Here is a 15,155-nt window from a genome sequence, read left to right as displayed (position 1 = left end):
CTCCTCGCCCTTCCTCAAATCAATTCTTCTCTAATCACTTTGGAAATCACTGGTCAACTTGACCTGTTTTTGTTAAAGTTCTGAAAGATAACTAAGTTCCTAAGGTTGCTGAGAGATGGACAGGTAGATTGCAATGCTGAGATTAACATCTCCACAGAGACAAGGCACAAAGCTCTCTGCCATCATCCACTGCGCTTCACAGCAGACAGTGTATCCAGGGCTCTGAACGAGCCACCCTCATTGCCAGGTTTGTCCTCTCAGCACCTCAGAAAAATTATCTGAGGACATGGGAAGGAGCTGAAAGCACAACAGGAAATGGTTTAGAAGACCCTTGGAGAGGGTGCTGTGAAGATCTACAGCCTCTATAGCGGCAGTGTGAGGATACACAGCAAACCTGCTGGTCATGCTGCCCTCATATCTGTTCTGGCAACAGAAAAATAGGAAGGTCATAGCCTTTTTTCCTACCAAACTGTCCCCATACCTCTGAATCTGACAAAACAGTTATAAGGAGGAAGACACACAGACAGCCTTTGAGAGAGCTACCACTGTCCTTACATTATTCTGGACCAAGTCTATGGTACAAAAGCTAAAAATCAATTTAACTGTAAGCCCCAGATTAACAATTTAAATTATTTCAGAGAACAGAACATGCATGTTGTAATTAAGAGAGAGAGAGCAGAGGGATCCTAGATATGATCTGTTTTGATAAAAGGCCAGTTCTTCACAAATTAACAGTGGTGTTGAAGAGTTGCATACGTGAGAGTGTGACTGCTCAACAGTATAATTTGCTTTAGTAAGACATAGTTGTCACTCACCACAGCCTTCTTCTGAATCCCTTGTACTTGCAAGGAAGGATGTTCCCCCTACTTGCTCCTGTTGTATCACTGAAACAACCCAGTGTGAAATAACATGCTAAATGCTGAGGAGACAATAACTAGTTCCACCTTTCAAAAGCTGCCTATGAACTATGATTCAGCTGTCTGAAGGCCTGAGCTGAGCAACTGTGCATAAATAATACAACCCTTCTAGAGCCATTCCTGCTCCTGTCTCACATGCTTCATCCCAAACCCCCTACTACATGGCCAATACATTAGTGATACTTTTCTTCTTCCTTTTTTTTTTTTTTTAAAAAAAAAGGAAGCTGGCACGAACTGGAAATTCTGCACTTCCCGCTATGATCCAAGAAGCATCCTCTGGGTTTGCAACGAACAGAATGAGGGGGTATACAGAAATGGGATACTGCTCCTGCCTCCAAGCTATCACTGTCGTAAGTCACTACAGACAGGGATGATTCAGAACATCTTCTGTACTTGCTGCCACCACCAAGCTGTGCAATCCCATGCACCCTTTACTTCCCTCTTTTATGGGCCTCACCAAAACCAGTCACATAATACTTCATTATTCAAATCCCTTGTCATCAAATTATACCTACTTCCAGCTTGGGCTTTCAACACACATCTTGGTTAAAAAGCTCAGCATTTTATTCCTCTTGTCTCTTCCCATCCATTGAAAAGTTTTTGCTACCAAGAAGTGTGTCACTCTGCTTGGCTTGAATAATTCTAACTTTCTTCCTGTTGATCTTTCTTATCTTTCTCTCAAGACAAGGGAATCAAGCCGTCAGGCGTCTCAGATGTTCAGAAGTTATCTATTAAAGTATACAAAGTACTGTGAAGGCAAGAGTAGATCTTCTCTAAGTAATGGAGCAACATCAGAAATCCAGACTGACAGATAACCCAGCTCCTTCCAATACTGCTCGCAAGCAACAGCAAAAGAGGACAGAGCTGCTTTCAAAAGGCTTATTATGGCATTCCAGAGTGGTAACTCTATGAGAGACAGAGAGCTCTGCTTTGCCACCTGCACCACTTCACCACAGGTTCCCAGGTGAGTTTAACACACACAAGTTTCAGAGCTACTGTGACCTGGCATCAGCCACCTGGGGTTGATCCCCCATCAGCCCACTGTGCGATGGCCGTGGCTCCACCAGCCGCTTTGCTCGCACGCTCAGCGCACAAGAGCAGCATTCCAGCCACGCACGCGCCGAGGACTTCGCACTTTGGACTCTTATCTCCCTCTGGCATGAAACACAAACCTCTACCACGAAGCAAGGTCCACCTAACTGATTAAGGCTCTCAGAGAAGTGTGAAAGATAGGTCCATTAGGAATTTATGTTCATCTGTGAAGTGGGAAAGACAAGACAGGCTTTCTTTACTATGCTGGCATCATCTTGTATCTGTTTACTGACAAAAAAAAAAAGTAAGTCTCCACTAATTACTATTTCATCCTATAGTAATGTGTTCCAAAAAAAAGTCACCATGGTGCTTGGAATGTATATGCCAGAGGGACAGATGGAGAAGCAAGGAAAAGATTAATCATTTTATGGCAGAAAGCCAGTGGCGCTACCAAAAAAAAAAAAAAAGAAGAAGAAAAAAGTGAATTCCATTTCAGTGCAAGAATGGTGGCAATCCTATCATCCTATCATCCTATCATCTCAGCTGAGGTGAGAGCACCTCACCTAAACCAATCTGCAGATCTGGCGGTTTGACAAAAACACTAATTTAAAAATCCTCGCTTTTAAAGTCAATGAGTAACAAGAATGCCTTTAAAAAGTAACATTTCAAGAATCAGGTTTGAGATTTAAATTGTGATCTGGCCAGCAGTGCCCAGAGGAAGCTGTGGCTGTGCTCAAGGTCTCCCCTCTCCCACCTCTGTCAGTGAACCCAGCAGCCTCCCGCAACGGAGTCACAAAGCATTGGAGCGTCTTGCTCTTCAGTAGGAAACTAACTCAAAGAAAAACACCCAGATGCCCAGGAATAACTGTAATTTACTTCATCCTTTATTACAGGATGAAAGATTTGATAAAGCTAGAAACAAAACTTTTTAAATCCCATTGAGAAGAAGCTAGGTGTTTTACTACCACTTGTAATAAGATTTTAAATTCTCTTCCAAGCATTTCAGAGGTCAAAGACAAATTTAAGTATTCCAGTGGAATAAGATCACTTGAATATACAAATGTTTCTACATAATTAGTGATACAGAAACAACAGAATTTTGTGGGAAAACACTCTTTACACTTGATTTGATACATAGAGAACAAACTCTTTTAATATATTTAACTAGAAATTCACCTTTTCCACAAAAAACCAAACCAACAAAAAAAAACCCAAAAAACCCAAACCCAAACCAAAATAATCATATGCTTGCACTGTGTTTATGTCTAAAGAAAGTGTCTCAAAAATTCTGCAGGAGCCTGAGGGCTATAGGAAGAATCAAAGTAATTTCTGCACAGAGCATCACTGTTGTACTTACAAACAAAAAATAAAGCTCAGAAGGCTTATTTTTAAATGGGAGTAACCTCTGCAAATAAAAACTTCAAAGCTCTAATGGATAATTAGCCACAATTGATCAATGTACTCCAATTGCTTCAAGAGCTTTCATGGGTGTCAAGCAGAAAGAGTAGCTTTCTTCAGATAAAGAACTATTCTTACTACATAAGAATAGAAAGTTAACCAGAACCGCAAAATTAACTAAAGATGTTTCAAAGGTTCGTTTCATCAAGGAAATCTCGTTTCAATGCAAACACTAATTCAACAACGGTTAAAAAGAGGATTTTGAAAGTCTGAAATTCAGTTAAGATATACCTCTACAGATACCTGATTGTATATTCACAGGCCAAAATCGTTATGACTTACTTCCAGATGTGTGTACTAAAACACATTTATAGTCACATCAAAACAGAATTTTACAACACAGGATCTCAACCCAAATAGCCCTGTCCCCTCCCAATTCCTGTACTTCATCAGCACTAAGCTAAATGCCGGTTTCTAAACCAACAGCAAATCTCAATACAAAGGTTGTGCTTCCTCCTTTATTTTCTGCATCATAGATATTAGCCTTTCGAAATGTACCCAACAGGCCACAAAAGAATTTACAGATGTGTCTGCTGGCATCTCAGCCGTTCTGGAGTTCCTATAGTTGGCTGGTGAGAGTCAAGGAAAAGGAGAACAAGTCATGCTTCAAAAATTTAGTATAAGGAATTAACTGTTTTGGTAAGAAAAACAGTAGCACTATTTCAGAGATTATTTCCCATTTATCTCCCAGAAGCTGGCCAAAGATAGATTATCGGGCAGTCTGTGTGATGCAATATTCTACAGAGATGGGAAAAAGGCAATAACAGCTCTACAGAGTAACACCAACAAGAAAGGTGTCTCAAAAATATAATGAAAAGAGGTATTATGTTTCTGTTTTTTTACAGTACGTACTCTCCTTGGCAGACATGAAACCTAAAGGAAAAATGGATACACTGAGGGGAGGGACTCGTCTTCTAAAAGAAGTAATTATTCTATTTAAATCCAAGCCTGTGGGGGAAGGGAAATCAAATAGACAAGAAACAAATTTACACTACAGGTTACATTGAATACATTAAAAAAAAAAAATCAATATAGCTTACTCAAAACAACCACTTAGCACAAATATCATAGCCTGACATTAACAGTAGCTAAGGAGAAACATAACTATAAATAATTTACACTGCTGAAATGATTTTTAAATAACTCCAAGAGCCAAGTATGTTTATTTTGAAACACCACACTGATTTGAAGAACTACCTTGAAATCTCCAGTCTTTCTGTAGAAACATGCTCTCCTTGAAGACTGAAGAATTTGCGCGAAGCTATCAAGAGACTTCTCAATAGGTTTTTCCACAAGGTAAGATCTGATTCATACGTTTTTAAACACATGTTTAAAATTGATCAGTGGTAACAAACTAGGCCTGTACACAGATACTTCTCACGGATAACAGCCTGCACACAGTATTATCCAGAAATGTATTTTAACCCCAGATCCCAATATCAGACTAGGGAAGCAAACACAGCTCAATCCAAGAATGAAATTCCATCTTCGACCTGTGGTGTGCCAACAGTTTTCCATCTCCAGGGTACAGAGATCCTCCCATTGTAAAAGCAGTTATTTAATCTAGTCCATTTGCCAAAAGTTTCAAAGGGCATTTGTTTTTCATTTGCTTTTAAAAACCCTCTTAAAAAGAAAAAATAATAATAATACCATACAGATAGGACAGCACCATGCTGCAGTCACTCTGAAAGCACAAAACCTTTCCGTCCCTAAACAGCAGCACCTCTCAGACACTGCTAAATAATCTATTTACTGCTGTTTTCTAAAAGTCCATTTAATAGATCCTTTTGGCCAGGGTGCTCCTATATTTAACATGCTGTATTTTCACTATGATTCATTCTAAAACAAAGGCACTACTGAATCCCTTTTATGGCACAGTATGCTTCTAATTTACCAAACCTAAAACACATTCGTACGTACACCTACCAAAGAATACAACGGTCACTTTGGGGCTTGCACATCTTTGGAACATGTAAGTACCAACATTCCGGATGCTACTTAGAGATAGTTTTTGTGGCATCAGGAGTTCAAAAATCATCTGAAATCTTCATTCATCTAAATCTCAATTCCACAAAGTATTTCTGGCCTTAAAATTAAAGCCATTGCTTGGAATACATACAAACAGTTAAAACACAAACAATAAGCTTAGTATGCCACCTCCCTCCCCAGTCACAGCAATTTCTGGAGTAAATACTCTCTACTGTAGCAAGAAGGAGAAGGGTGGGGAGGAGAAATGAGCACATGCCATTCAAAGCCAACAGACAAAGGTGCAAAATCAAACTACAAATGCCACATTAGTGAAAAAAACAGCCTGCCTGCTATAAAGTAGTCTTGGGCATGCGCAAGTGTGGCCTCTTCTATTGAAATCTTAACCCCCTAAGTGAGGGGATTTCAAAATTTGTCCAATTTGTACTTCAACAAAGGGTCTTCTTTCTCTTGTGGAAGCCACAGCACGAGAACTGTCTTCTCTCACCGCTTCTCCACTCCTGATCCGCTTCTTGGTGAGCTGACACAGTCTGCATCATGCTATAGGTAATTTTCCAAGTTTCCTGCATTGCCTTTTTTCTAAGGAAGCACACCACCAGCATTTAGTTTTCAGACCATAACATCAGCTGCTTTGACACATTTCTGTAGGTACTTCCAATTACAGGATTCCCAATATAATCACAGCTCAGTATCAAGTACAAATATTAAGTTTATCATTTTAAGTAAGGAGAAGTTTTGAAACTTTCTAAAAGGTCCTGTCATCAGAAATGTTCTCGTGCAGTAGTATCTATGTGCATGATCCAAGTCTATTAAGAAAATTACTATGACAAAGACATTTCCTTCTTAATGAAGTAACCAGGCATTTCGCAACTTTTACACACAGACATTTAAGTTTTTCTCCCTCTGAGTCATTTTTACCTGTATATTGAAAAATAAAAACCAACAAACTATGAACGGCAGCAGGAAGATAGGTGAAAACAGTCTAAAAACTTGAAAGAAATAATTTCAGTCACATCTGTTATTAAGGACTTGGAAGTTTGCTTTGTCGTTTTAATAAACCAGAAAAGATAACCCACTAGAAATCTTGCTTTCAAACTGTGGCTTCCAAAAGAACCAGTTGCTCCACTAGTTTCACTTCCAAAACCTTCTTTCAGATACACTACTTAGAAATAAACCCCATTCCAACAATAAGAATTGAAGAATGACAAGACGGTAATCAATTTGACGGAGTGTGACAAAATGCTCAACATCTGTGTTGTGATACCACAGTATCAAAATTCTGCTCTGAAAAGTTAGTACCAACATTTCATTTTGTGAGCCAGATGATAAGCCAACATAAGTGAACAGAGTCGAGCGTTTCAAGTTTTAAGCTTATCGCCTGAGTTGGCAATACATGGAGGGAACACTAAGCCGCAGCCTGCCTCTGTGAAGGCAGCATCCACCTTGCAGAGCAAGAGCCAGATGGAACCCAGGTATCTGCTCAAGCAGAGGACAGAAGCCAAGTGCCTATCGCTTCAGAGATCTCCAGTGGCATTGCACAACTGCAAACAACAGGTAACTCATGTACTAGAAATAGGAAACAACTCCGTTTCAGGTGCCAGGAGTAGTAGCTGTGGTGAGTGAGCTTTTTAAGTCACCAAACCTCTATGGCATATCAAACTCACCTGCAGAGTACCACTCTGCATGGTCAAGTTTCAAAACAAAACTGCATTACAGGTATTTTAATTTTACTACAAGTCAGTGTGTTTTGCTGTTACATGTTTCTATATATTTATATCCTTCTTCTGTTTGTATTATTATAAAAGCACATATGTCTCTTCTCACTAAAAATGTTGTTTTGGTGACAGCTATTCAACAAAGAACCAAGCAACTCTGGTCAAGTCCGTAACATTATTAAGAGTCCCCTGAAACTGGGAAGCAGCATTATTTGGACTACATCGTGGACTGGCTATTTGTGTTTGCCAGAGGCATGGTCTGCTGGGAGACAGCTCGGCAGCCTTGAACGGACAACTTCGAGGATGAGAAGCAAATTAACTGCAAATCACGTTAAAACAATTCAGGCAGCCTCAGACAGATTGAGAGTCACCAGGAAAACAAACAGCACCAGCAGTTTGCTAAAACACACAGAACTGCAAAGGAATGAGAACATCTTCAGCCGACTTAGTTCACAATCAACAAGTGTATCTAAACCTGGTACTCAGCAAAATCAACTGGGTAATCTGTTTAAATAATTCGCTTCATCTTTTCTCACCATAAACTTGCCTTAGTACAGATTCCTCAAAACACTGAGTCAAGCAACATAACTACATATACAACTTAAGTCTGTATCAGAACTGTTGCTCTTTAGAGTAGTTCATTATCTTATTAAATATATTCAAGATTAATCTCCAACACCAAAACTCCACTCAGTGAACAACCATAGGGAGCAAAATTGCAAACGTGCTTGTGAAAGGCACATGTACTGTAATACCCCCCGCCAACAAACAACAAATAACAGAATTCAGTTCTTTTATAGCTCAGCAATTAAAAACAAACAAACCAAAAACCAAACAAACCAACCAAAAAAAAAAAGAAAAAAAAATAAAGGCAAAGAGACAGCTGGTTATTCTCTGGGTAGACATAAAAATTACAGTTTTCTGAAGTTCTCTTCTGGTAAGAGTTTCTCCTCATCTTTAATCTAAAACTACAACTGCAACTTGCATTGTCATGTGGCTATTTTAACTACAACAAGGTTGACCACATGCCCCATTCAAATTAATTAGGCCAATGCAGTTAAGATAAAAGATTGCTCTGAATTTGTATGCAGAAATCCAGCATATTAGGTCTATTTTTGCACAGTTAGTGATATTTTTAATCTGTACGATTCTGTACCAATTTTTAATCTGTACGAATCCTACTACTGGTACCAACTTCCAGTTAAATACATAAATGCACAAGTAAAGAAAATTCATCACTTGCACACAGCACTTTGAACTCTGCATCTAAACTCACTACTACCAGATCATCTGAAACACTACATTGGAAGATCTGCCAGCCAGATCAGCTTTTCCATCAGTGCCTCCCTGCCAGGCAGGTTCTAGTTTACATCAATACAAATATTTTCCTCTACAACTTTCAAAGTTTGTAGCATAAGGTTACTTAAAATCTAGAATCTTGAAAAGGCATTTTACAAAAATCCAATAATGTTGTAATCCTCCTAACTATGTATGAAAGTACATACCCATTTTCTCCTGATCTCTTTATAGACTGAGACTACGATCTGACCGAACAATTACATCCTTTTATGGGGCATGCAGAGCCCAATAACATGTTTGATTAAACTGCACCTTTCAGAAAGAAATGTAACTTTGAGGTGGGTTTATTAATTCTATATAGAAAATCACTTTGAGAAGAGCCCCCAGCATGCTGTAGTTTCCCTACAGCTTCAAAGCAACAGCTTCTGCAGATCATCAGCCACACACAACTCCAGGATTTGTTCCCAAGTTTCCGCTGCTGGGTACCAGCACATCCTTACTTGAGTAAAAGGGCTCTGAAGTTACCGAAGAAAAGGTGATTCCTTACAGAATAGTGTAAGGAGGCACTGCACCTTGGAAACACATGAAAAAGAAAACATTTGAGAGTCCTACTCATTTCAATGGGACTTTACTACTACTTAAGGGAAAAAGCAGAAGTATCAATTAGGTGAATCACTGTCCAAAACTCTCAACAGAGCGCAAAAAGGAACTTTGAGTACCATACAAAATAAATGGGAACTTCCCAAAATATTCTTCCGATTTTCCACAGGCTTTGCTAGCAGTGTTATGACGAGGGGAATGCATCTCAGCAAGAGACTATACAACATCTAATCTACAGAAACACAACTTCAAGCTCTTGCCAGCCACAAAGAGGCTCCGTCTCCCTCATTTGAGAAAGATGAACTCTCACAACAGGAGAGTACGATGCACAGAGCATGCTTGCATTGAAGTGCTCACTTCTACGGGAGCAACAGACCATCTGCTTAGTTCTGCTACTGCTTAAAGTGTTTGACAATCAACAATCTTAAAAACCCCTCTAATTTAAAAATATTTTCTAGATGGTTTGAACACGTTTTCTGGACTTAACGCACAGCACAAAAAGCACGGCACAACATAAAAGGTCAATTCTGCTACTCCGGGAATTGCTGTGACAAGATGATCTGTTCCTCTACCCCCGCCAAGTGGTAATTGTTCAAAGAAGAATCCTTCTGCTCTTTTAAGCAGATTTCTTTAAAGAATTCCAACCCAGTCAAATGAAGCTGTCCTTGTAGCGGTGTCCAAGAAAACAGGGCCACAATGCCACAGTTACAAGCAAAATTGTTACAGGAAAGGAGTCTGGTAGTGAACGGAGCAGAGATATATACAGTAATATAGAAGAGAGGTTTCCTCAAAGATTTACAGATGATCTCGGACAAGCCAAAATCACAAAGCAGCGGCTCTAAATAAATACAAATACGCAAACTGCACAGCTGTGGCCAGTGAAGAATTCAAATCCTTGCTATACTAAGTTGTTGTATGTTTAAATTCACAAAACCTTTGCAGGGACTACCCTACTCCCTATTTCCAAAAATATTCTGGGCTATCAAGAACATGCTACATACTCCCAAGAAAACGAAACTATTATTTTAATAGTTATTGTTTAACTTGGATTGACAGGTTGCTTCTTCTGGAGGATCATATGAAATCCGTTAAATCCTTTGCTCATGTCTGTCTAGATAGAGGAAATATTTTGCTTTAATCTCTCCCTACCAATGGAAAAATATTCATCTTGAAGTCAGCACCCTATGGCCCTCTGACATTGGGAATCAGTTATTTTTCATTCCCTTTTTGATCGGATAGGGGCAAGGTTTGTGCGCCACCTTCGAATTATGCAAGCACATGACTCATGAGTTTGAGTTATCATGTTCATTTCTGGGATAATTTTCATTCTTTCAAGAGTTTCCTTAAAATGGCAAGTCCAGCTCAAAATTAACAATACTGGCTTACAATGCTCCAGATGAAATGAATCACAGTTATTTCTGAAAGCAGGAGAAGGCATCAGATTCTGGATTTTTTTTCCCCTTCTTTTTCTCTTACTAGAAAGAATGCTTATAAAAACATGCCACAAGAAAGAAAAACAGAAAAAGCAATGGACTTTCCTTGATTAGCCATTTACTAAAAAAAGATTAGAGCAAACCATCAAGGAAGCAAGGTATTGCCCAACAAAACTGGTCCCAAACCATAAAGGGTCAGGAGTGCTGCATACGGCCCATAAACACACCAACGAGAAAAATGGAAAAATGGGCCATGCTTGAATGAGGTGAATCAGTGATACACGTTACGTACTTTAAATATAACAAGAAAATCTTGGCTTAAAAAGATATTTTGGATTTTTTTTTTCTGCATTTGTATTTCAGAACTCCTTCTTTACCTTAGGATATATTGCTACAGTCACCATCTAGAGAATTTACTTCCAGCCTTGATACAGTTCTTCAAGCATGATGGCAGCTCCATTTCAAGCCATTTAGTCAAGTTAGGCACATGTACTATGAGGCAGCTCAGCTGCCTCCCCATTTTTATTGCTGCTCTTCCAATCTTTTAAGCTGTATATATTATGCAGTAAACATCAGGGAACAGAAGGTGAAAAACCAAACTAACCCACATTCTCCTTTAGCAGAAATTTCAGTTTCAGAAGAACAAACACTGAAATATTTCTTTACTTTTCTTAAAAGCTTTGATCACAACTGGAACATCAATAAGCTAACATACAATCACAGTTGATAATCCTATTGGGGCAATAAACTGTGGGGTGGGAAGAGACTGGAAGAGGATGTCAATTCTCAAATGTCTATTAAAGAGAACAGGAAAAAATGGAGAACACTTTTGCTTGTCAAGAGAAAAATGAGGGAACAAGTAACTTGTTCCCAAATGGAAACATGAAATATTGAGCTCACGTGCTCTCTTACCAAGAGAAAATTAAGACATAAAGAAAAATGTTTTTTAAAAAAGAGGTGTATATATATATATATAAAACGCATGCAATGCTTTCTAGCTTCATCTTGTTCAACATGAGATGGAGCCCTGGAAAACACCAATTCTTCTATTTTTATAAGCTGGCCAAGTTTTAAAAATTGAGTTCTCTTAAGTGCTAACACCTTCACAGAAGCACCATTTTATCACTTATGCTGTCATTAAACGGTCCTACCTTTTCAGCTTCTCCAAACAACATTGCGTCTAAGGACTTTTGAAATCACTAATTTTGCTCTAATCTTTTGGAAATGCAACACCACCGCTGAGCACAGCCCTGCGTACAAGGGCCACCTATTAGATGTGTAACAGGAACACTTCCAGTATTCTTTTTGCAACGTGTTCCTTGTCCAAATTAACTTTTAGTTCTAGAGCATATGCTAACTGAGAAAGTCCAGGTCATCTTCCTGAGCTGGTGAATCCCATCTGCAGCTTGAAAAACAGAATTTGAGTGCTGACCTACTCTTCACCAGGGTGGGTTTGTTTGAAAGAAACCAAGACATCACAGAACCTCCTCCTCCAGATTCATTCATACTCTGTCACATGAAGACCACAGGCAAGTCTCTTTGCTTTGAGGCAATTCTACTTGAGTTACATCACTTAAAAAAAAAAAAGGAAAAAAAAGGTAGTTCCATCAGATGACTATGTAGTGCCTGGGAAAAATCTGCTCCTAAGAACTTACATAACCTTGTGTTTATAGAGTAAGTCAGATAATTAGAATTTCTCACTCGTCCCACAAACTGCAAAAAAACCCAAATGAAAGATAAGCTGAGTTTCTTCCTGTGCAGACCAACGTCATCCACACAAAAAATTTAGCCCATTTGGAGGCTGTAGACAGCTATACCCTCTTTCACATGACCCTCACTCAGACCACAAGCATCTGTTCTTCAAGCAAAGAGATCTCCTCCAGTGCCAAGAGAATGCTTTTTACATTCTCATTTTCAAAAATTAAAGTGAACTATGTGGCACTCCACAATGACATCAGCATTTATTCAGAGAGCCTGATTTCTTCTATGCCAGGCAATTTTTCCTGTGATTGTCAATGCATTAATGAATTAACACTTACATGTTAATAAACCACAATAATAATGACTAGTGATGTATGAACAGATAAAATATCAGAGTTTAAATTATAATTTTCTACATTTCAGAACAGGATTGGTTTGCCATCAAAGTTGCAGGAAGGAACTGGACCCAAAGCAGCACAGACAAGAGATGAGGCACGCTGCTTTCCAATTAGAAGGCAGGAACACCAGCAATCACAATCCTTCTCTAAGCTCACGCCTGGAAAATAACTCAAAAGCAATGCCTATATCAAGCAGGGACTAGAGCAGTACCCCAAAACAAAGGCAAATACTTCCAGGTGTATATATACCCTGTCCCAATTTGCAATGGTCACTGAATGAGACTTCTTGCCCAAACCCTGCCCTCCCCTTACACAGAGTTTGCAGTAGCTTGGCAATCTATGCAGAATGTAGTGTTTCCAGACCAGTCCCTCTACATTTGAAAAACATTTACTGCAAAGCTGTTGACAGTGGTCCTGGACAAGAGTACCAATTGCTACACATCTCCCTTCAATCTACAAATATTTCTGTAACAACTTTCACACTGCTTTACAATATATTGTTGTCTGGAAGCTAAATCTAGATCCTGCACAGAAATTATAATTCGCTTCCTTTGTGCGGGATTACGCTACACTTTTCCAATTCACTCTGCTAAGATACTACCCAACTTTTAACTTCAAGGATGTGTCTTTCAACAAGTGCTTTCATTTCTGATTACATGAGAAATACTGTTTCAATTATCTTTCTTTCATGATGTCACCAGTGATTGAAATGCAAAACTACAGATCCAGGGAAGCACATTCTTTGGTTCTGTTCCAGAAAAGAATCTACTACATTTTTCTAAACACCTGTATGGAAAACAAAACAAAACAAATGCAATAAATAGAATATATTAAATTATAAGTACATACTTTAGTCATTGCTCCTGTCTGTGCTGTGTTCAGTCCGGTGTGACCAGCCATCTGTGGAGATACTTGGGTTAAAGTCTCTGCCAGCACACTGCCTGCATTCCCCTGCATGGCAGGGGCAGAATATTGCATTCCTGCTCCCCTTCCTCTTCCAGCTGCCCCAAGAGATCCATTCATTACCTGCCCTTGTCCTTGCTGAGGCTGATTCATTAAATTGTGACCAGAATTACTGTTGAGAAGGTTCTGGTGTGTCTGACTGAAATTAGTATTCATACATATCCCAGGTCCAGTCTGTGATGTTGCAGGGCTGCTCGTCACCATCCCCACTTGTTTTTGTGCTTGAGAGTTCAGTGTTTGTGATGCGGGTGTGGTAGGTCCGGAGGTGCTGGCTGCTTGTTTTGCCAGGCCTGAAGCAGAAGAGTCTCCTTGGTTTAAAGGGCTCTTACCCATAGCACCCAGATTACTGATATTAGCACTGTTCGGTTGCCCTTGAACTTGACTGCCAACTCCCTGCTGGACAGGGCTACTGGAGTTCACATTTCCAATTCCTGGGTTTAAGGAAGAGCCGCTGCCTCCCCTTAGAAGTTCGGAAAGTTGTTTGTGTTTGGAAGCTGCATCTGGAACAAGGTTCCCACTGCTGTTTAAAAGGCCCAACTCGCCATTGGGGATCAGCTCATCAGGAAGATCATTTTCCAGGTCAAACAAAGATCCAAAATCTACAAGTTAAAACAGAAATATAGGTGAGAAAAACTTGACAAACAAGTGAGTAAAATATTCATCCACACTGCGCTGTACTAGTCTTAAACAATGACGCGCACTAAGGTACATCTTTATCCAAGACCCAAAGCTGACAGCAAGTGAGCGAGGGTCCCTGTGACACGAACGCCAGAGCCCTTCAGGAAGTGGAGTCACTGACACGCACTGTGCACACACAACCAGACTGAGTCAAGCACTGGCCCAGAAGTAGAGTTTTTTTGCAAAACTTTTGACAAAACATTGCACCAAGCTTAAGAAATTCAGGTGGCACAAATCTAACCTAACTCCTCAATTTCTCTTGTTTTGGCTAAAAGAAGGCACCGGAAATATCAAGGTATTCTCCACCCCCCGCCTTTTAAAAAAATTTTTGTTGTTGTTTGCTTTGTTTCAGGTTTTTTGAGTTGTTTTTTGGTTTTTTTCCCTATTGATTTACTCTTCCAGAAGAGCAATTACATCACCTTCTCCAACCTCCTACGCAACCCCAGGCCACTGCATTTCACCCAGCAATCCTACTTCAACCTTCTAATTTATGGTTGTGTATGGTCAAAGAACATCTCCCAGCAAGGCTTCCAGGCTTGATCAAAAGACAACAGTTACTTCTTCGGTAAGTTTGATCCCAGTCTCATCTATAAACGTGTCCAACATCAGTTTCTAGTCATTGATTTGTACCATGATCCACTGCCTCAGAAGATCCCAAAAGGCACTCAGCATTTTCTCCTTCTAATGCCTCTTGAATCAAGTCACTTCTCGATCCCTGAACAGCTCAAATAATTCAAATTGCTCTCTAAGTGCCCAGCCCTCATTTATCATGCCCAATATTGACAGAGCTAATCCACACACTCTGCAGATGAGCAAAATAAATCAATCAAATCTTCATTAAGCCACTTGAAGGAACTGCTCTGCCTGGCTGCAACATTCAGACTGACAAAAAGTGGAGGGTTGTTTTTGAAAATGAGTAGCTCAAGTTCACTCAAATGTTTACTGCACGTCATAAGTGATGTCTGTGCAACAATG

The 15,155-nt window shown here is 39.6% G+C and overlaps 1 protein-coding gene across 4 annotated transcripts in view; it reads right to left on the bottom strand.

Annotated features, from left to right (window-relative positions):
* CREBBP (CREB binding lysine acetyltransferase) overlaps positions 1–15,155 on the bottom strand; it is a 92,384-nt gene that overhangs the window by 63,902 nt on the left and 13,327 nt on the right. For 3 of the 4 annotated variants that reach the window (XM_080353735.1, XM_080353738.1, XM_080353736.1), the window contains exon 2: positions 13,389–14,101. In XM_080353735.1, the coding sequence (XP_080209861.1) occupies positions 13,389–14,101 (713 nt within the window). The remainder of the gene's footprint in view (positions 1–13,388; positions 14,102–15,155) is intronic. The other variant, XM_080353737.1, reaches the window with a different exon arrangement.

Source organism: Nesoenas mayeri, assembly GCF_963082525.1.
Source record: "Nesoenas mayeri genome assembly, chromosome: 15".
Classification (NCBI taxonomy): Eukaryota; Metazoa; Chordata; class Aves; order Columbiformes; family Columbidae; genus Nesoenas; species Nesoenas mayeri.
This window is presented reverse-complemented; position numbering and strand designations above follow the sequence as displayed.